Source organism: Triticum urartu, chromosome 2A, assembly GCF_056163025.1.
Source record: "Triticum urartu cultivar PI428250 chromosome 2A, HENAU_Tu73, whole genome shotgun sequence".
Classification (NCBI taxonomy): Eukaryota; Viridiplantae; Streptophyta; class Magnoliopsida; order Poales; family Poaceae; genus Triticum; species Triticum urartu.
The window spans coordinates 711,258,900-711,283,225 of record NC_141874.1 but is presented as its reverse complement, the minus strand read 5'-3'; the positions used below and the strand labels follow the sequence as shown (position 1 = coordinate 711,283,225).

The window sequence follows — 24,326 nt, the reverse complement described above, 5'->3', positions numbered from 1 at the left end:
AGAACTGGTCAAGGACAGAGAGAATTTTCATGTAAGTTACCACTACATACACGTCAAATGACTTGATTTCTTTATTACCGTAATTAGTTTATTAACAATTGTCGATGCGTGCAGCCCAGCAAGGTCGATGCCGAATGGAAACCGGAGTATGTATACACACTCATATTCGGTAAAACCAACCAAATAAAGGACCAACAACTTCCTGGAAAACTCAAAGATTACAACCCAGAGACTGCAAACCTTTTTTCACCCATGAAAGGTAATATAACTATTTTCATTTTTACCATCAGTCAACATTACTGGAGCTTCAAATATTTCTTTTAGAAACAACAGCCATAATTTTTTATCTGCTTTGACAGAGCGAGACGTAAAAACCAGCATCAGTCAGAGAGCAGCAAGAAATACCCGCAACACCGGCATTCGTTTCTACACGTGGATAAGTCAAACGAGCTCTACAACATAGTCATGAGTGACACATGGCAGGATGAATTTAAAAGGTAACTGCAAAGAACCTTAAATTCCTGTTTATCAAAAGGAAGTACTTGGTTAATGACTTTCTCAACAAAAATTTCCCTGAATGTAAGCAGAAAAGTAGTATTCTCGAGAGATCAGCCAAAGACAACTTTTACTGGATCAAAGCTAAAGGAAATATTTGGGCCTGCAAACAAGAAAAATCTTCAAGGAATGGAAAAGAAGGTGCTCGATGAGTTAGCAGAAGAATGGGAAAGCAGCAACCAAACTATACACAAAAGGCATAGACTATTATTAGTCCCAAGCTTTGCGGAGGTAAATTTCAAAAAAAAATCACAGTGATCATATGAACTCATCATTTTCGAACTATTGTTTAATCTCTTGGTACCAATCTATTTTTTCTAACTCGTTCTTATCGTTTTTTATTTGTTGCATGCAGCATATTCTGGGTTTAAAGGAAAAAGGAAAATCTATGAAGGATTTCAGAGTTGATTTCACACGAGAAAAGGATGCCTTGGTTCCTTCATTCCTTAAGAAATGTCAATCAGAGAAGCTCAAAACAGCAAAAATTGTAATAGCGTTTTCCATACAACAAAATAAAAATAAGGATTTCAAAACAGAATACTATATTCTAAACTCTCCTCTAACAATAAAACTTTTGTACCACATGTATTCATGCCATTTGAAAAGGAAGACCGTTACACACTATTGGTGCTCGACTGATATAAAAGGAAGCTTCAAATCATTGAACCTGAAGAAACCTCTCTTGAAGAATTGAGAAGACAAGAATACCTGAAAAATCAACATGGTCGACACATGCATGATGGCAAACTAATGAAGCAGATTGCTATAATGGAAAACAATGAAGCCATCAAAGAAAAGGACCATCGCAAATACCACAACCATAAAGACAAAGTTGTAAGAATTGTAAATAACGCCATCTTTCAGTTTTACAAATTACACTACATGTATCTCTAAAAACAAAAACAAAATGCAATTCCCAGGTTCCCAGGTTTAAAGAAGTATACGAAATATTACTGGGTGAAAAATTTGAAAAGGAAAATACAAAATGGGGTGTTGAAGTTTTATAGGGAATTCCAAAGGTGAACAAAGGTGAAACCCCGTTTGCTGTTCTAAGGTTCGTGCATCTCTTTGATGGCAACCACTTCGTTGAAGAGATTGATAATTTTGACGTAAGTTTTCGCTTAAAACTCGCAATAAATCTTCTAGGTATCATACAACTGCATGACCTAATACTGATGTGTTTTTTCTCCTTTTTTTCACTGACCTTTTTGTAGGATGGCACGGAACAATGGAAAGCACAACAACTGTGCAAGCTAGTATTTAGCGATCAGAATACAATCGAACCCAGCAAAACGGGTGATGAGATTAGAAAGATCTACGACGACATCACGCAATAAAAAGTTGTTGATAAGCGAACGAGCCTAGCTCCATCGAAACACCAGAAGACGGTTTAACCGCACATCATACTGTAATAATGAAGCAACAGACTATTTTTATTGATGTAGTTCCTTGATTCTTCAGTAACCAAGCATTCGAACACAAGCCGGTGTCAATGCCAACTATCAATCCAGGCGGTTGATGACCATGCCCCATAAACCATCCAAGTTCGTCCCTAGACATACGTATGTCACGTCGACACGCCGTGACTCTACATACTACTCACGCGTGACCACCGGTGACTTTGATGTTTCACAAACATTCCCCCTTTCTGAAACCGTGTGCTATCGAATGCCACCAACCTACAGAATGAGTCTGGCGGGAGTACAAACATGACTCTCTAAATGAGTATTCAAACAAATGCATGTGGTCCCACCGACTCGCGCCGTTAGAGAGCTCACACATGTGCATCCACAATGGTGCCTTCCTACCTCAGTACTAGCAAGCAAGCCTCTCCGACCACACCACCATGCATCCAGAGGGTCAAGAGCCAGTAATGCCTCTCAAAGTCCCACAACACTCCATGCCCGTGATGCCAGACACGCGTGACTTTCTAGAGGCTTCACAACCGTGACTCCTTAACTTCTTATTCGGAAGTATGCCTCTGGTATCACAGTTCCGTGCCTCTTGGGTCTTCACCTCCGTGCCTTCCGTGACTGCATCTACGTGCCTAACGTGTCACGCCACGAGAATCTTACATGGACACGGTACCACGCCCATGTCTCTTCACAAACGTCAGAACAGTGCATCTCTAACCGAGCATTCCAACACATACCTCTTAGACCACACTATTGTGCACCCACAACATTGATACCCATGCATCGAGAAGTTGCAATCCCGTGCCTTGCGTACCTGGATACAGGTGCCTCTCTCACATGACACTTGCCATGACTCTTACATGCCCCATGAAGTCGCACAACCTTGACTCACTTCCAAACCGTGACCCTGTAACTATGTATTCGGAGATCAACTCTGCTACCCCGTCCACGTGCCTCCGGTCCCTGTAGTAGCACACGCCGGTGACTCTAGAGACTGCAAACATGTGCCTCTCTAACTGCATATTCCGACCCATACCACTCCTACCACTCCTCAACAAGCCGCGCTTGTGTAAAAAACTAAAGTGTACTCAGCGCAAAAAGACTGCTTTGCATTTTGTTGTTTTTAGAGTAAAAAGCAACATTACTACTTCAAAATCACATGATTGCTGAATAAACATAGTACTTAGCAAGCTAAATAACTTGCTCAATCACATAAACAAACTACAACTTGACATAAGGAAACTTGTTTAACCTGATACAGATGACATTACAAACTCCTTCGTTCTAACAGAATTAAAGTACGAACCTGATACAATAGAAAGGACAAGCATAAACACAAGCAACTCCACGACCAGTTTTCTATGTTTTCGTCGTCACTAGTACCCGTAGTAAGGATCGTCATAATTCTTCTCTGCCTCTTTTGCACTCTCCAGACCTTCTCTGATGTTTTCAATTCTCTTCCATGACTCGTAGGTTGCGTACGCATCTATCGCTGCATACTCACTGAGGTAATTTGGCAGTGGGCTGATCCCCCACATTTTATGGTCTTCAACTCTATCAATCTTATCCTTCATCTGTTTGTAGAATGGGTGGATCACGCTACCTGCAACATCAGCCAAATAGTGGTACCTCGTTCTTCCCTTGAAAGGAACTCTCCATTTGCGCTGGATGTCGATGTACTTGTCGGGGTTGATCTCCAAACCAGAACTTCGCAGCATCTCTTTGTCACCTTCAATACTGAAGCCGGCAAAGGTGTAGAACCTGTCCTCCTTCAGGAACGGGCGCAAGCTCTTGGGCCTGCAGGGGGATGGCACATTTAAGGTGGATTCATCAAGTATCGATCAAGTACATGCTTATTTTTATTTTTGGAATTTACACTTGAACCAATTACCTATCTACTTCTTAGCCACGTTAACAGATCAATTCAAGAAACTGAATACACTAGAAGAGAAAGTACACTAGAACATCAAGTTCAGAAAATAATCTCATACGTCAAACCCATAAATTAATCTAGTGCATCAAATACATAAACTGATCTGGTGAGTCAAGTTCAAAATCTATTGTGCTGCATCTACTTCAGAAACTTCACTGATACATCAAGTCAATAAACCAATCTAATCAAATTTCCAGATGAAAAGATAATTAAACAGAAGCATGGAGAGGTTGAAACTGTAGGATGGTTCACCATTTTGTTGCCGCTGTGATGTGATATACCAAACAGAGTTCCTCCACGCATAACTGTAGAACCGCTGTCCTCTGCGGAGGTTGGTCCTCCCTGGTATACTCGACATCAACGCCGATGTACTGAGGGTACAAGCCGCAGACCCTCTTCAGGATCCTGCTGATCATCTTGTCGGCTTCCTCAGGATTGCTGGTGCATACGACATCCAGCTTTTCCTTGCCATGGATGTCAACCTCCTTGAGGTGCACTTTGTAGTCGTGCTTTTGGCCGGGGACCTGAACGTTGTCGACCTCCGTGCTCTGGTCGGACGTCTCACCACAGGGACGCTTGGCAGATGGTTCCTCCGCCATTACGCTCCTCCAGTGATGGCCGCCGTCACACAGAGATTGTGAGGAGATGCTAGTTGAGATGGAACGGCAAAAATGTTTTCGGAATTGAGCGGCTATGGAAGCGCAGTTACCCTTTTCTACCAATGTCTGGGTCGTGGAGGAGGCGGTTGGACGCGGCCTCGTTGTGGTAGAGAGGGCCGAAGACATGCGCTCGTCGTTGCTGTGCGTCAAGGCAACCGCCGAGTGGCAACCCTCGCGGTTGGCGGGAAAAAGCAACCGTCAAATCGTCCTATTAAGCACGTAACAAATGTTATTGCTTGCACCTTTCCCGGCGCACACCGCTACTACCACACGACCAATGCTGCACAGACTTCACACATGCGGACCCACAACAGATACTCTCTGAGTACTATTCGCACCGATGCCTCTACTACCAAACTGCCCGTGGCGACACACGCTCGTAACTCTAAAGACTTCACAACCATGACTTTCTGAGTAAGTCTTCAGATGCATGCCCCTGCCACCACATATTTGTGCATCCACAGAGTTGATACCAGTGCCTCTAAAATAACAACGTCGGTGCCTATAGAACCTGGTGTTCCGTGCCTCACACGTCTACTAAGATGCTATAGCGAAGAAAAAAACCAGGCGACATGAATCTTGATACTAAAATCAGACCGTCGAAGATTACATACGGTTCCATCATTTCCATTTATCCCACCTCCACTACTCTCTTCCTTCCTCTCTTCCACAGCAAAATCTTGAAACATTCCACACTGACACAAGATCTCCTCATAGGTTCATTACACCAAATTCCAAGTAGAGTTCCCCTCGCAAAACAACCGTCACCACGCTTCGCCAACCACCCTCCCACTTCAAGATACACACCATCAAACGATGCGCCCAACAACACAAAGTACCCACCAGACGACGATGAAGCAAGGACTTCAACACCGCCGGCGGCGATCACAAAAAAAATGAACAGACAGAATCGACCGATGGAAGCGAGAAGCCGAACACAAGCAATCGAATGTAAATAACAATCTATCCCATTACATTCCATTCTATAGGGACAACAACCCTATCCACCACAAAAAACAGAGTTTTGCACTATCCAAAATCAACTTGTCTCAAAAATTGAAGTACCGTACACACGATAATTAATAGAAACACTACTGCTCCCGGCTACAGAATTTTCACCACACGAAATGTGCTTAAAAGTACTACATCTGCCACTTCACTAACTATAATACCTCAAACGATCCAAATACTTCGAGCATACTGAGAACTCAAACTTGGTAATTACACCAGATTTTCTCTGCCCGTTGTCCCTTGATTGTAACTATTTTCAAGTTAAGTGCCTTGTGTCCGTCACAACAGTGTTTTTACTTCAGTGCCCCCTGTACCAGAATCCGTGCCTCCTGTACACTCTAAGCCCTGCCTCATGTGCGTACAACCACGTGCCTCGCATGACACTTGTCGTGTATCCTACGGGGCCTGTCGTGCCACACCCACCTCACATTCACAACCTTGGTTATGTAACCAAGTAGTCGGACCCATGCCTCTGCCGCCACACATTTGTGCATCCAGAGAGTGAACACCCGTGACTTAAGAAAACACACGTACGTGCCTGTTATGGATTCACCTTTTCTGCCTTTCAAGCCTGTTCCAACGTGCCTTTGTCACTCCCAAGACTTCACAACCATGCCTCTTTGACCAAGCATTCTAACACTCGGACCCATGCCTCTGCAGCCACACGTTTGTGCATCCATAGAGTGCACACCCGTGACTTGAGAAAACACACGTACGTGCCTTTGTCGCTCCTGAGACTTCACAATCATGCCTCTTTAACCGAGCATTATAACGCTCGGACCCATGCCTCTGCAGCCACACGTTTGTGCATCCATAGAGTGCACACCCGTGACTTGAGAAAACACACGTACGTGCCTTTGTCGCTCCCGAGACTTCACAACCATGCCTCTTTAACCGAGCATTCTAACACATGCCTCTCAAACCACACTCTTGTACTACATCCACAGGATTGATACCCGTGCCTCGAGAAGCAGCATGTCCGTGGTTGCGTTGGCTTCATTTCCGTGCATCCACTGCTTAAATCCACGCGCCTCACACAACACTGGCCTCATGTGCCTGCGTCAACGTGCCTGTAGAACCTGCACTTCAATGCCTTGTGTGCCTGCATCCACATGCCTGTAGAAAGGCTCCACTTCAGCACTACCACGTGACTTCGTAAACATGGTGCCTTCACTTCTTTGCCTACACATACATGCACCCACGTGCCTCATGTGGCACTCGCCCAGACTCTTACGTGCCCCATAACGCCACACCCACGTGACTTCATGAACGTTGTTCTGTAACCGAGTAGTCGGACCCATGCCTCTCCCGCCACACATTTGTGCATCCAGAGAGTACACACCCATGACTTGAGAAAACACACGTACGTGCCAGTTGTCGATTCACCTTTTCTACATTCCGTGCCTGAACCAATGTGCCTCACATGCCTAATGAAACATGCGACGTGACTCTTACATGGTCCCACTGCCACGCCCGCATCGCTCCCGAGACTTCACAACCATGCCTCTTTAACCGAGCATTCTAACACATGCCTCTGCCACCGCACTCTTGTACTACATCCACAGGGTTGGTACCTGTGCCTCGAGAAGCAGCTTTTCCGTGCCTGTATTAGCTGCATTTCCGTGCCTCCGCTGCTTACATCCACGTGCCTCATACGACACTGGCCTGACTCGTGGTTATCTAACTGCCTGTAGAACCCACACTTCCGTGTCTCCTGTGCTTCCCTCTGGAAGTGCCTGTAGAACCCACACTTCCGTGCCTCCTGTGCCTGCATCCATGTGCCTATAGAACCTGCACTTATGTGCCTCGTGTGCCTGCATCCAAATGCCTGTAGAGAGGTTCCACTTCAGAACTAACAGTCTCAACACTAAAAAAATACTGTAGCACAAAAAAAACCAAGCCAAGCATAACGAATCTTGATGCACAAACTGACGGCTGAAGATTAGAGAAGGTTCGATGGTTTCCATCTCTCCATCCCTCTTCTATTACCTTGCTTCCCCTTCCGCAAAGTAAATCTCGAAACCTTCATCACCCCCGCACGCTCTCCTCCTTCCTTCCGCACACAAACACAAACTCGAAATCGAGTTCGCGTCACCAGACAACCGCCACCGCGTTCGCCAACCACACTCAAATCCGACAAACAAACAGCCACATTCTGCCCGCAACAACACCAATAACCCCGCCGCCTGCGGCGACCGACGGCGAGGACTTCAACAGCGGCGGCAGAAATCACAACAAAAAGGGCAACGACACAATAAGCGAATGAAAGTGAAGAACACAGCACAAGCAACTGAAGGTAATTATCATTCTATCCCACTCCATTCCACCGGGTATATCGTAGTGATTTTTCAACTTCCAGGAACAGCAACCCTAGCCACCGCTACCAAGGAGTTTTCTAATAACCTAAATGAATTTGCCTATCAAATTGAACTAGCGCAGAGACGAGATTTAATAGAAATGCTACTGCTCTCCGCCCTAGGATTTTCGCCATACGATTTATGCTCAAAAGTAAAAAACCTGAAACATCAGTAACTAGAATACGTCCATAGATCCAAACCCCGCAAGCATCCTGAGAGGCCTAAATTGATAACTGTACGAGATTTTCTACATCCCTTGCCTGGTCAATGTAACCGTTTTTCAAATTAAGTGCCTCTACTGTGAAATATCGTGAACAAAGAATAGATGTACCCTGTGCTTCTATGGTAAAACAACCCGTGCCTCTCTATCCATGCAAATTTGTTTTCACACCACACAGGTTTTTTTCCTGTGACACTCGACTCTGCTTCTAACATCTGCCCATTTTTTATGCAGCAATGAAAAATGCACACGAAGAATCTGAAACGAGGCAAAATACTGACAAAGACCCTGCTGGAGAGCATGCAAATCAGCAGGCTCCTGTCAAAGGTTTGAGCAAAAAGTCTCCACTGTCCATCTACAAAAAACTATATTGAGAGTTATTAATAACTTAACTGCTATCCTTGACAACAATAACTTAACTATATCTACAAATAAAACTACCTGCCACTTTTTATATATAACTTTATAGAAAACATAAAAAAATGTTCGCACACTATCTTATTTTTAATTCAAAAACAGTTTAACATACCCAATAAATCTTTAACTATCATTGATGATATTCCTCCAATTATGAAATATCACCTGCAGAGTGCATTTTTGTCTCAGAAAATGCTTCACCCTAACTTCACTACCCCAGTTGCACTCATAACCTTAATTAATTATTTCTTCCATCCCCTGATTAGCTCAATCGGTAACAACAGTAATAACCTATCTTAACCCAAGAAAATAAAACTAAAAATCCCCTTTGGGAGTTTCACACTTCTTATGCATAATCATGAAAGACATATATTTTAAATGTGTATCAACTATTTTCGGAAAAAAAGAACATCATTTTTTGTTACCTGCTCATTATACAGGACACGAAGACGGTGATATTCATAGCGCAGAAACAGGCAACATGACTCCTCATTCATCAGAAAAGGACATAGAACAAAACATGAGGAACAAACCACCTGCAGAAGAAATGATAACTTACACCAGGCTCAACAAGAATAAACATCCAGCAACGTGCAAAAAAAAGAGGAAATCAGATACAAGCATTGTTTTTACTCCTGGAGCAAAAAAGGCAAAAGCAAAACGACAATGCTGAAACCAACATCGACACTAGTACCTTGCAGAATCAGCCATTACCTCTAATGGTACTCCCGCCAACAGCACCAACCGCCACGAAGAAACAAGCTGAACGCAAGAAGAAAACAAACGACGAAGGGTAGAAAAAGAACAAGACGATACCAACATCAAAGGTTCAGATACCAATGATGACGACGATGACAGGGAACATGATGCAGATTTCATTCCTACAGACGGCGATGATGCCGACGAGCATGACACCGACGCAGAACATGACGACGATGTAAACACACACTTATGTACTAATTTTGAATACCACTATTAAGGACTCAGGATCTAAGGTTCCTTTCTAATGAAAACCTTTCATTTTCTCTTCTGAAACAGAACAAATCAGGACAAAAGGACAGAAAAAGAACAAATACAAGCGGAAAAGAATTGGCAGCACCAAAAATTGACGAAGAACAGCAAGAAACAGACGAAGAGAAATGCCAAATCAAGGCAGGGGCAGCATTCGCTCATGTCAAGAAAGCATGGAATTTACTTAAAGACCGTCACAAGGAAGATATTAGGACGGCAGGCTTTGGCAGCATAGAGTACTACAAAATAACGGGCTCCATCTATAGAACACTTGCAGCACACATCTACGACAACCTGGACATAGAAAGCATGACAATAACCTTCGGTGATGGTACCGAAGACAAGAAACTCAAGATTACCAAGGAAGCTATACACTAGGTGTTTGGTTACCCAAACGGCACAGAAAAGTCAGCACCAAGTCCAGCGAAGAACCCAATTTCAATGAAAAAACTGATGTCAGACATTGGCTTCAAACATACAGATTTCAGGCCAAAAGAACTGTTCACGGAGATAAATAAATTGGTGGAACTAGATGACAAACAGTCAAACAGGAAATCAGTTAAAATATTTTTCCTTATTTTTTTCCACAACATTGTCTGCGGGTCAAGCGCCGCTATCTTCGCCCGACAAGCTATAATGGTTGAGGACATGGACTATCCAGAGATGGCAAAGATGGATTTCTGCGAGGTAATCGTCAAATGTATTAAGGAAGGAGCCAAGACATGGCAGAAACACAGAGATTTGCCTCAGGAAGAAAAGAACAAAAAGCATGTCGATGGTTTGTCACAGGGGCTAGTAATCATGTACCTCGACTCCCTGCTGCTGCCAACCGACACAAAAGAAATGTGGAAGATTGCAAAGAAAATGGACAAGACCTCATTACCACGAGCAAACCATCTCAAAGAGAGTGACCTAGCGAAAATAGCTAGAGCAGGAATGAAAAGGGACGGGAAAGCACGACCAGATGACTATGAATTTGGCAAAATACAGGTATAGCTATATTCTACATAAATCAGTCCTTCCCTGTTTCAAAACGGTTTCCATTCTAATTAGCTACATTCCACCAAAACAATGCAGACATGGAAAGGAACAGCAGAGAGGATCTTCTATGCCAACACAGCATCAACTTCGTCTTCAATTCGGCAGATAGCAGGAGAACATCGCAAACAACAGCAACACCAGAACACGACCAAACTGCTACCACCTCCACCCAAATGCCAGCGTGAACCACGTGTCGGCACCAGTGGAAGCAGGGAACAAAACAAAAGCATCAGTATAGGAGCAGAAGAAAAATTCCAAAGGATAAACAAATTGTTGCAATAAGTACTCCGTGAAGCAGATCAGATACCCTCAGTAACCACTAGGGCTGAAAACCAATGCAACGAAAAGGAAAAAATACTGGATGAAAAGACCAAGAACCTAGTCATGCAACAAACAATTGCCCTGATGGATTGATTGGAACAACTCAGACAGTTTCAGGACATAGTTTGCACAAGGTACTTCACAGACAACGCGACCCTGCAGACACTAGAGCAAGCAGTTCCAGCAACCTCAAGTAGACTAGCCGATGCCAACCGCACGAATGAAATCGTAGCCACAACAGAACCAAGAGAAAGGAGAAAAAAAGAAACAAGAAGAAGATGAAGAGAGGAAGAGAAGAGCAAAATCAAGGGACATAGGCATTGACAAGAACAAGATAAAGCGGCAAAAACAGGTAAGTAAATACTAATGCATGGTGCCATGCGCACACTAAAGCAAACCCATGTTTTCATACCTAAACTGAAAAGAACTGCCTCAATGCTTTCAGGAACGTACCAATAGCACGCCAGGCCAAGATGAACTCCAACGGCAGGATGGTGTTAACAACCCCAAAAACACGAATGAACACAACAAACAAAGCAACCTCACAGCAGACAATGCTACAACAACAACTACCCCAACACAAGAACAAGATACGATTGACGTCAGAACCTGTGAAGAGGTCAGTATGAACATCCATTTTTCCTTTCAAAACCATATTATAAGGGATGTATCACCATTTTCTTTGAACAAATGCAGGAAACAAACGAGTACACTGATCTCGAAGATCCACAACTTCAAACAACAACATCTGGAGAGGTTGAAGAGGTGAGGTTACAAAGCTCAGACACAAATGAAGTTCAGTCTATAATTTCAATTTTTATTAAACAGGAAGAGGAAGCAAGCAAAAGCACTGCCATAGACACTCAACAGGAAAAACTACAGGACAACACGAGATAAGGAGAAGCCGTAATACAAGGAGTAGACAGTCCTGCAACTCCAGAGATAGAGGTCTTATAAAAAATTGTAACTGAAACAGTCAGAAATGCACCCATTTCCTAATTTTTTTTGTGATGGTGCAGACACAAGAAGCTCAAGAAACCATCAACAATCAAGACCATCAAACACAACCACGGGAGCCCAATGAAGAACCCAAACATGTTCTTCAAATGATAGACAATAATGCCACTGAAGACCAAGCCACAAAAAAATCACTGACCGAACAACAGCTACAAGAGACAGCGGCGGCGTCAACGACTGAAAAGGTAAACTTACGAAACCTGCAACTATGAAATTATAAAACTGCTGCGTGTAGAATAAAATAAACTTCAACCTAACACATTTGTACTCACTCCAATGGACTCTCACTTTGCTGCCTCTATGTTTGAACAGCTGCAAGAAAAAAACAAGGTAGTGACGATGAACAGCAAAATAAAGAGCAAGAAAAGGACCCAAAACCACCACTGAACGAAGAATCAGCAGTAACAACAATAAATACAGAGGTGAAAACACATAACAACTCTTCATGAACTTATAGTTGAAAAACACGCATTTGACATTTCACTACTTTCCTGCATAGCAGAGAGAGGAGACAAATGAGCAAAAGGAGGACACTGAAGAAGGGCAATATGTTCTTCAAAAGGCAGCCATCAACGTAACAGAAGACCAAGCCCAAAAATATTCACTCACTGAAAAACACACAGCAGAGACGGCAGCAGCAACAACGACTGAAAAGGTAAAGTTACAGATGTTGGTCCTATCAAAGTATAAAATAGCTATGTGAAACCTCAAATGCACTGCCACTTAGCCACCTCTGTGTTTCAAAAGTTACAAGACAAAAACGAAGGCACCGGCGATGAACTACAAAAGAAAGAAGAAGAAGATGCCGAAAAACCTCCACTCAACGAAGAAAAAGCACAACATTCAGCAGCAACGATTGAGGAGGTAAAGTTACTGTTGGAAATATGCCCTAGAGGCAATAATAAATTGGTTATTATTATATTTGATTGTTCACGATAATCGTTTATTATCCATGCTAGAATTGTATTGATAGGAAACTCAGATACATGTGTGGATACATAGACAACACCATGTCCCTAGTAAGCCTCTAGTTGACTAGCTCGTTGATCAATAAGATGGTTATGGTTTCCTGACCATGGACATTGGATGTCATTGATAACGGGATCACATCATTAGGAGAATGATGTGATGGACAAGACTCGAAGACTCGAAGATTGAGCGTGGCAGAAGAAAGAGGAAGGACGAAGGTCGTCCCCTATGCTCTTGTAATAGGCTCTATACGGTATGCCATGCCGAGTACCGCACCTGATGTGTGCCTTGCCACATGTCTGGCAAGAGGGTACAAAGGTGATCTAGGAGTAGATCACCAGATAGCGGTCAAAATTATCCTTAGAGGAATAAGGAAATGTTTCTCGGTTATGGAGGTGATAAAGAGTTCGACATAAAGAGTTACGTCGATGCAAGCTTAACACATATCCGGATAGCTCTGAGTAGAGATACCGGATACGTATAATGGAGCAACAATTTGGAATAGCTCCAAGTGGAACGTGGCAGCAGCATCTATGATATAAGGTTTTGCGAAATACATAGGGATCTGAATATGGCAAGACCCGTTGACTACAACCTCTCTCGCAAGCATAACATGATCAAACCCAGAACTCATTGAGTATTATTCACATAGTGATGTGAACTAGATTAGTGACTCTAGCAAACTCTTTGGATGTTGGTCACATGGCGATGTGACCTATGAGTGTTAATCACATGGCGATGTGAACTAGATTATTGACTCTAGTGCAAGTGGGAGACTGTTGGAAATATGCCCTAGAGGCAATAATAAATTGGTTATTATTATATTTCATTGTTCATGATAATCATTTATTATCCATGCTAGAATTGTATTGATAGGAAACTCAGATACATGTGTGGATACATAGACAACACCATGTCCCTAGTAAGCCTCTAGTTGACTAGCTCGTTGATCAATAAGATGGTTATGGTTTCCTGACCATGGACATTGGATGTCATTGATAACGGGATCACATCATTAGGAGAATGATGTGATGGACAAGACACAATCCTAAGCCTAGCACAAGATCGTGTAGTTCGTTTGCTAAAGCTTTTCTAATGTCAAGTATCATTTCCTTAGACCATGAGATTGTGCAACTCCCGGATACCGTAGGAGTGCTTTGGGTGTGCTAAACGTCACAACATAACTGGGTGGCTATAAAGGTACACTACAGGTATCTCCGAAAGTGTCTGTTGGGTTGGCATGAATCGAGACTGGGATTTGTCACTCCGTGTGACGGAGAGGTATCTCTGGGCCCACTCGGTAGGACATCATCATAATGTGCACAATGTGACCAAGGAGTTGATCACGGGATGATGTGTTACAGAACGAGTAAAAAGACTTGCTGGTAACGAGATTGAACAAGGTATCGGATACCGACGATCGAATCTTGGGCAAGTACAATACCGCTAGACAAAGGGAATTGTATACGGGATTGATTGAATCCTCGACATCGTGGTTCATCTGATGAGATCATCGTGGAACATGTGGGAGCCAACATGGGTATACAGATCCCGTTGTTGGTTATTGGCCGGAGAGTTTTCTTGGTCATGTCTGCATGGTTCCCGAACCCGTAGGGTCTACACACTTAAGGTTCGGTGACGCTAGAGTTGTTATGGGAAATAGTATGTGGTTACCGAAGGTTGTTCGGAGTCCCGGATGAGATCCCGGACATGACGAGGAGCTCCGGAATGGTCCGGAGGTGAAGATCGGTATATTGGACGAAGGGTATTGGAGTCCAGAATTGTTCCGGGGGTACCAGGTGATGACCAGTGTGTCCGAAAGGGGTTTCGGAGGCCCCGGCAAGCGTTGGGGGGCCTTATGGGCCAAGGGGAGAGGGCACATCAGCCCACTAAGGGGCTGAGCGCCCCTCCCACCCCATCTCACGTAACCAGGAGAGGTGGGGGCGCCACCCCTAGGGCAGCCGCCCCTCCCGGCTTGGGGGGCAAGTTTCCTAGGGGATGGGGGCGCCCAAACCCATCTAGGGTTTCCCCTGTGGCCGCCGCCCCTCCCCTAGGGAACCCTAGGGAGCCTCCCCCTCCTCCCTTCCCCCTATATATAGTGAGGGAGAGAGAGGGCAGCCGCACCCTTCCCCTGGCGCAGCCCTCTTCCTCCTCCAACACCTCATCCTCCTCCGTAGTGCTTGGCGAAGCCCTGCCGGAGAACCACGAGCTCCATCACCACCACGCTGTCGTGCTGTCGGAGTTTTCCCTCAACTTCTCCTCTCACCTTGCGGGATCAAGAAGGAGGAGACGTCTCCCAACCGTACGTGTGTTGAACACGAAGGTGTCGTCCGTTCGGTGCTAGGATCATCGGTGATTTGGATCACGACGAGTACGACTCCATCAACCCCGTTCACTTGAACGCTTCCTCTTAGCGGTCTACAAGGGTATGTAGATGCACTCCCCTTCTCCTCGTTGCTAGATTACTCCATAGATTGATCTTGGTGATGCGTAGAAAATTTTAAATTTCTGCTACGATCCCCAACAGTTACATAAGCTGATTCTACGAAAATATAAAGTAGTTCCATGAGAACTAAAATGCACTCAAACTTAGCAACCTTTATGACTGAACAGCTGCAAGACAAAAAACATGACAGTGACGATGAACACCAAAACAAAGAACAGGAGGATACCCAAGAAACTACACTCGGCGAAGAACGGGTGGAACAGTCAGCATCACCAACGACAGCTCAACAGGTGAAGTTGCACAAAAATATTTCCACAACATTACATGACTTAATCATAATCAAAAAAGCTCAAACAAGGCACCAAACAATTCGCTATTTTCCCATAACATTTGCTATAATTGAAAAAGTAGCAAGTTAAATTCTTTCAACGCTTTTTCAATGATAACGCAGAAACACGAAGAAGGCAACCACGGACATACAAGCAATGAAGCAGACACACACATTGTTCCAGAGAAAGAAGAAGAAACCATCAAAGAAAACCCTACACCGTCAAACGATGCCAATTCCCCTGGCAGAGAGGTTCAGTGCCAACCAGGTCGAGACTAAAAAACAAGACGGAAAAGACCAACAGCAAGACACGATGGTTGACAAGGAAAAACATGCTACTAAGAAAGACACAGATGACTCATATGAAGATGCAGAAAAAACTGAACAAAAGGGTACAATGGAAAAAGAAGAACAAAATATGCTGCAACAAGCAGAAGGAGAACAAGAAAAGAACAACACTGGACAGCACATATCTTCTAGCATCGAAGCAGGCAAGACAATATAAACTTAATTGCTATCTTGTCATCTTGTGACTTGGAGTTATTTATATTAAATTCAAAATCATTGCAGGCGCAGTGGAGAAAGGGGACAAAGATAGTGATTCCGTCAACAAAGCCATCGAAGACCTGTACAACGCTGTATGCAAGCCATGGACACAGAGAGAAATGTAAGTTCATGAAACTAACAGAAAACACATTATTACACACGACCATTTTGACTGTATCATGTGTAAACTAAAACATTTTTATAAATATACTTTGCAGGGATGAGCTTTTCATTACAACGAACAAGTTTGATGTCAATCTAGGCCATGTCGCCGAAAGTTTCAAGGTCGGTAATTCAGTACGCACCGAAGCAATTGAGCCCATGCTAACAATCTTGAGAAAACAACTAAATGGCACAGGGAGAAAGATTCTGTCATTAAGCGACACTGTAAGTAAAGATCACGGCAAAAGAATCACGTTTAAAACAATATATATGACTTTATAACTGAACTTACAAATTTCCCTTTGTCTACCCGTGACAAAACAAGCAGCACTCGTTAAAGGAAGCCGATGACGAAGATCCAATGTGCTACAGAAATAATGATCAAGAACACATTAGAAAAAAATTACTACCTGCCAAGCTTACATCATTTTTCAACATGCAACAAGAAGAAAAACTGCAAGATTATAACATGGTAAGCATATCAGCTTGCATATATGTTATGAAAGGTTATCTTTTTATTTTATGTTTCTAAATATAAGAAGATTTCCAAATATTTTATTTTTATTTTTTGTTTTGCAGTTCCTTCTACCATGTTCGTTGCACGGATTTAAGCAAGACGAAAATACAAGTCATTACTTCACCATTACAGTTAACATGCAAAAAACAGCGCTTTGAACTCCTTGACTCTTCAACTGCATATGCAGGCACAATAGAATTCTTCAACAATGTAACAAGCAAATTAATGAAAATATGGAAGCACGTAAGCACAGAGCTACAGCTTTCACAAAAAAGCATCGACCATTTCAAGAGGGTCAAACTGCAGGTGCCACTTCAAGGAGAAGACACGTAAGCACTTGCAACATTTCACTTCTTTCTTTTTTTCAACAAAAGATTCAATACTACAATTACTGAAATGAAGCTGTTCTTTCGTGTTTTTGATGCAACAATTACCACTACCATTGCTCCAACACTTCTCTTCTTTCCGTTTCTTGAATGCAACAATCTTACTAGTACCATTCCTCTACATGCAGAATGGACTGCGCATTCTATATGTACATGAACCTGAAGCACTACTCCAATGATGGAACAGCAGCAAACTTAGAGCCAGAACAAGTACCAGAGTTGAGGAAAAAAATTCTATATCAACTAATCAGTCAACACAGAGGGAATACCAAACTGTCATTAATCAGGTGTACAACAGGTTAGTCTTTTCAGAAATTAATCCTTACAATTTGGTCACACTAGAAGAAGTAATATTCTTTTTTTTTAATTTTTCTTTGATTCTAACAGATATGCTGAAGTATGAAGTTCATATGGGAGACAAAGAAATGCAACAGACAGAATATTGCGTACTAGAAGAGTTTCCGCCAAATCCCAAGCCAAAAGAACATGAAGTTATTGATATATCCAGTAAACACAAAGAGGTTATGGATGTCAGCAGACACGCTGTCGCCCAAGAATCTTGCACAGACCACGAAGAAAAGGATCCACCAATAGAACCAGATCAACCACCACCAGACGACAAGATACCACACCACTCTGAAGAGCAAACAGATGAGCAAAATATCAACAGCAATACCCCGAGCACAGATCAACTTGAACAAACAGGCACTGATTTAAAAGAGGATCACACAAGCAACGACGCACCAAATACACAAGAACAGGTTTTCGAGTAGAAGAAACAACCTGTTCTTCTTCAAGAAGAAACAGGCTCGACAAGCAACCAGCAAGGCATCTACAGCACCATCTCTCTAGATTTCCTAAAACCCAAAACAATGGAAAAGCAGGACGAAGTTGCTGAATTTCTTTCAAGCCTTAACCCGCTCCAACTAGAGGTATACAACGAGCATCTAAAGACGGGCATTGAATTCGATGTAATCAAAACATGGATGAATCAATATGAAAGCTATGAATTTGACAAAAATCCCACACCGTATCTGACAATCTTGCAGCAAGAATCAGGAGAGCATTCAATGCCTCAATCATCTGAGAACAGCTCAGACAAGAAAATCTCGGTCAAGAAGAGACCGGTAAAGCCTTCAACAAGGCTGTATGGGAAAATTCCTACTTTTGTCCCAGGAGATTTCAAATTTATGGACAAAGTCAGAGCACTTCATGAATACCTATTCAGCAAAGAAGGACATGACGAATGCGGAGAGTAAGTACTTTCTCTTGTCACAACAAAAAAACAAAGAAATGTTGCCCCTTTTTAAACCAACCTAACCAATGTATAAACTTTTTCTGATTGCAGTCTAAACCTATATATTAGCTCGAAGCGACCCAATTGGATTACAGGAAAACAAATGATGGAACAGCTACGGAAAGGAGATCAAGGACAGATGGAGGGATCCATAGCAAACACCTTATTCGAAGAATGGACACTGCAGCAAGAATACAACACAACCGATAAAGCAATACTTCTCGTAGAATTTGCAAACGTATAAAGTCCAATTTGACAAAAACAATTGCATCATTTCAGTGATTACAATATATTGTGAAAAAAACTAGAAAAAAATTTGGTCGCAGATCGTGCTCGGTGTTAAAATTGGAGAAGGAGGACTAGCAGAATTCAATGAGGACGAAGCATTGAAATAGTTTGCACCCCTTGTAACAGGGAAGGAACTTTTAAAGAAAAAGCTGGTAAGTTAATAGAAATATACAAACATAATTCATTTTTCCTACAGATTGCACATTAACATGTCATTTAATTCTCCTGACAAGAATGAACTTTAACTCACTCTAACTCCAAACACCGCAGATTATGATACCTCACAACACAAATAAACACTACACAATGTACGTGCTCAACAAGTACACGAGCTCCATCGACATACTTGACTCACTGAACTACAGAGTCGGAGGCGGAAAAAAAACATGGAAAACACACCATAAGGATCACCCAGAACAGGTACGTCAATTCAACCTTGTTTTCTAATTGGTTTTACAGTTCCTACATTCCCTTGTTTAATGCCAAAACCCAACAATAACACCAAACCGTAATCACAGATTAAAAGGATGCACGCACTCATGAAGAAGCATTACGGCAAGTGGAGCTACGAGCCAACGGCGAACCGAACTGGTCGAGGATAGCAGAAACACCTAACAGAGTTTACGTGCCAAAACAACAGGGTACCCAATGCGGACACTTCATGGTTCAATTTGCAAAATACTGGAATGGCATTGATCTCATAAAAGAAGAGGAGGATTTTGATGTAAGTGAATAGTTCGAGAGCATCAATTTTAATTTTTACAAGCAGCACTACTTGAATACTTCAATTATCTCATGAAAGAACAAATAAAAGAATATCCAATGACCTCCATGCAGCAAAGCAACGTTGATGCCGAGTGGAAACCAGAGTTCCTTTTTACAGCCTTATTTGGTGAAACAAACCAAGTAAAGTGCGAGGAACTACCTGGAAGAATCAAAAAATTCAAACCAGAATCTTCAAAGTTCTTTTCCACCAACAAAGGTAAGAAAATAATTTCTACTTATCTTTTTTTGTAATAACCAACCCATCCCACGGTTCACCAATGTCTTTCGTATCAGTAGAGCTTACATATCACTTACGTGCTTCCGTTGACAGAAACAGATGAAACTAAAAGGGACAAAAGACAAAGCACCAGACTACACCCAAAACATTCTCATTGCTTCCAACACACAACGGAGGCGTCCAACCTCTTCCATCTAGTCATGAGCGACAGCTGACAGGAGGAATACAAAAAGTGAGTTGTTTTCTATTGCACCTCAAAATAGTTGCACAGCCGCCAAAAATAATGTAAAAATCTGTTTCTCACTGACCGTGACCTCCAAAATTATTTAATCTCCCGGTCGCAGCAAAACTATATTTAGACGCATCCGCAGGGACAGTGAAAGCAAGCAACTAACTGGAGCCCAACTGAAGGCAGTATTTGGTCCAAGACCAGCACAAACGAACAAACCACATCACATGGAAAAGAGGGTCCTCGATGACATAGCAGAAATCTGGGAAAGCAGATAAGATTCAAAACAGAGTGAGAGAGTAATATTAGGCCCAAACTTTGCAGAGGTAAAATTTTAAAAAGCAAAATCTTGTCTATATTGCAACAACTACTCTTTTTATATTGTTACACAGCTTTTTTTCTAACAGTTTTTTTCATCGTAATTATTGTTTGCAGCATATATTGGATTTAAAGCATCACAAAATAGGTATTAAAAAATTTAAGACTGAATTGCTAAAAAGAAAGAATCAGCTGGTTCCCATGTATCTCAAGAAAAATCAACAGAAAAAGCTCTCATCAGCAAACATGGTAACAACCCTTTCCTCCCTAACAAAATCTCAAAATATGCATTCTATTAAATTACTTTATATTAAACTGTCATCTAAGCAACAAGTATTTTGTATGCAGATATTCATTCCAATGGAGAAGGATGACCGCTATGTACTGGACAAATACAAAAATAGAGTTCACATTATTGATCCTCGAGAAACGACTCCAGAGGAATTTGAGAAAGAAAAGATAGACGTAGATGAATTGGAGGAAAATGAAGCAAATCGAGTTCTTCAGGAAAATGAAGATGCTGCAGAAGAAAGAGAAAGACAATTTGAGGAATATCATGTTCATAAGTTGGCAATCATAAGCATTTATACATAACAATTTTTTCAGTTTTACAAGTTGCAATATAAAAACAATTAATTACAAAATGCAATATTCCCAGGTACCTAGGTTTAAAGAAGTCTTCAACACCATACTAGGACAAACAATGACTCCCATGCGTACAAGATGGCAGATTCATACCATACAAGATGTTCCAGTGGTAGAAAAGGGAGAATCAACATTTGCTGTTTTAAAACTTGCATTCATCTACAATGGTGAAAAGTTTGTCCAAGACCTAGAAGATTTGACAGTAAGTTTATACAGATTCTCTTATAAACAACTTATATGCACAAACTCTAATAATATACTTCTCTTCTTGGCAAAATTTCACAGGATGAGGTCGAAGATTGGAGGGCGGAGGCAATGTACATTCTCTTAAGTAGCAAGATGAATCAAGTCAAAGCTAGTGAAATGGGTGACGAGATTAGCAAGATCTTGAGAAAAAAATGAAGACTAAAACTTTTTGATTTAGCCCGTGAGGCTAATTCTATCTAGACGTGACAAAAAAATTGTCAATAACTCACATTTCTATGTAATGTAGTTAGAAATTGCGTGTTCATGTTGAAAAGAGAAGTATTTCGACAACAATGCCTCTTACATCACCAGAGAATGCCAGTAAACTATAAAAAACAATGCCTCTTCTTATTTATACGACAACACTGACTCCCAAAATGAACCATTATGCATGACTCTGGGGACCACCCTCCTGTGCATCCAGAGGTGACAAGGCCTTTCTGCCACCAAACCCTGGGTCACCATGCACCCGGGCAATGTCCACACACACACACATACCGTTACGCGTGACTCTGTAAACCACCCTCCAGTACCTCCAGAGCTGGAGACCACCCTCCCGTGGCTCCAAAGAAGACAAGGCCTTTGTGCCACCAAACCCTGGGTCACCATGCCTCCGGGCAATATCCACACACATATACCATTACACGTGACTCTGAAAAGCACCCTCCCGTGCCTCCAGAGCTGGAGACCACCCTCCCGTGGCTCCAAAGAAGACAAGGCCTTTGTGCCACCAAACCCTGGGTCACCATGCCTCCGGGCAATATCCACACACACACATATACCATTACACGTGACTCTGAAAAGCACCCTCCCGTGCCTCCAGAGCTGGAGACCACCCTCCCATGGCTCTAGAGAAGACAAGGCCTTTGTGCCACCAAACCCTGGGTCACCATGCCTCCGGGCAATATCCACAGACACACACATACCATTACGCGTGACTCTGAAAACCACCCTCCCGTGCCTCCAGAGCTGGAGACCACCCTCCCGTGGCTCTAGAGATGAAATGGCCTTTGTGCCACCAAACCTTGGGTTACCATGCCTCCGGGCAATACACACACACACACTCATAGCCTTACGCGTGACTCTGGAGACCACCCTCCCGTGGCTCCAGAGATGAAATGGCCTTTGTGCCACCAAACCCTGGTCACCATGCCTTCGAGCAATATCCACACACAAACATACCAAGAACGCCTCAACCGTAGCTAGCTCCTACACACACGTGACTTCGCATGCTTCAAACCCATGCCTCCGCAGGCAACATACCAATGCCTTCATATTATACACACATGTGAATGCATGCACAAACCTAGCTCGTAAACAGACGTGACTGCAATTACTTCAAACCCGTGCCTTCAGCACAACGTTCAGCACAAACTTCAGCACATGGTTCAAAAACATGATTCAAACCCGTTCCTTCAGCACAACCTACCATATAAAAATTAAACAAGCAGGTTCCCTTGCGCCGGAGGCGCCGTGCCACACTTCGACCTACACACACTTCGACCTATGCCACATTTCAAGATGTTTATGAAAATTAAATGAGCCGAAGGCGAGCCGGAGGTTCCCCTCGCGCCGGAGGCGCCGTGTGACACGCCGCACGACCAACGTGCCACACAACCAACACACACTTCGACCAACACACACTTCGACCTATGCCCCCCTTCAAGATGTTTATGAAAATTAAATGAGCCGAAGGCGAGACGGAGGTTCCCTCGCGCCGGAGGCGCCGTGTCACACGCCGCATGACCAACGCGCCGCACGACCAACACACACTTCGACCTATGCCCCCCTTCAAGATGTTTATGAAAATTAAATGAGCCGGAGGTTCCTTCGCGCCGGCGGCGCCGTGTCACACGCCGCACGACCAACTCGCCGCACGACCAACACACACTTCGACCAACACACACTTCGACCTATGCCCCCCCCTTTAAGATGTTTATGAAAATTAAACAAGCCGAAGGCGAGCCGGAGGTTCCCTGGCGCCGGAGGCGCCGTGTCACATGCCGCACGACTAACGCGCCGCACGACCAACACACACTTCGACCTATGCCCCCCTTCAAGATGTTTATGAAAATTAAATGATTATCAAATGTCACATGACGACGTACAACGTGATTGAATGATTCTGCAGACTGCTTTTTTTCATTAAAAAGTTGCTTTTTTCTTTACTTGAAAGGTGACATCTGATAGTGTTGGTAGTCCCCGCCCGTAACTACCCCATAAATCTCCATTACCCGGAAATATAATGGGAACAAAAAGGGAAACGAGAAAGGGAAAAAGGGAACCAACCGCGCGAACCGGTATTTTTTTTTGTGTTTTCGCGCAGAAAGGGAAAAAAAATTCAGGTAGTTCGAGGGTCAAACGGCAAAATGCAGTAAACCACAAAACGGAAAGGGAAAACCGGGAACCAACTGCGCAACTGGTTTTCCTTTGCGGGAGCGCTCCGCACGCGACACTTGTCATGTGCGGAGCGCTCCCGAACCACTCGTTACGAGCGCTCTGAAGGAGCGCTCGTTAACTAGTTGCTCCCGTGTTCCTCGACGGATGCCTGGTCGGGCCGTAAGCCAACAATTGGTTGCTCTTGGATCTGGGTCTCCAGCCCTGGTTGGGCTTCAAAGTGGGGGGCTTTTCCAGGGCTGTCTGCCACACTGCTGCTGTTGTTCGAAGACGCAAATACAGAGGTGTATTAACATCATGTTATGGATGAAGAATTTGCTTCGATCCGAGACAACAAAACATGAGAGCTCGTGGATCTTCCCCAACGGCAATCAAGCCATAGGGTTCAAGCGGGGTGTACAAAATCAAGAAAGATGATGAAGGAAACTTGATGAAGCATAAAGCATGGCTCGTGGCTAATGGACACAGTCAATTCAGGAGCAAGGCGTAGACTTTGAGGACGTGTTCTCTCCAGTTGCAAGGATGAAATCGATGAGGGAACTCATAGCTGTCCAGGATCAAGAATCTTGGAGACGGCATCACTTGGATGTGA

At 43.2% G+C, this 24,326-nt stretch overlaps 1 protein-coding gene across 1 annotated transcript; it reads right to left on the bottom strand.

The window, feature by feature from the left end:
- Window positions 1-3,346: 3,346 nt before the first annotated feature.
- On the bottom strand, window positions 3,347-4,502 carry LOC147987031 (uncharacterized). The gene is made up of 2 exons (XM_087542249.1): window positions 4,210-4,502; window positions 3,347-3,767 (listed from the first exon to the last, which is right to left on the bottom strand). Exons 1-2 carry the CDS (start codon window positions 4,500-4,502, stop codon window positions 3,347-3,349), a joined length of 714 nt encoding a protein of 237 aa, XP_087398375.1.
- Window positions 4,503-24,326: the final 19,824 nt, after the last annotated feature.

Bases quoted from the DNA above. Each gene is read 5' to 3' on its own strand.
- LOC147987031 (XM_087542249.1), bottom strand. From the start codon at position 4,502: ATGGCGGAGGAACCATCTGCCAAGCGTCCCTGTGGTGAGACGTCCGAC. The intron at 3,768-4,209 runs GTTATGCGTGGA...ATCCCCCTGCAG, and splicing joins CAGAGGACAGCGGTTCTACA to GCCCAAGAGCTTGCGCCCGT.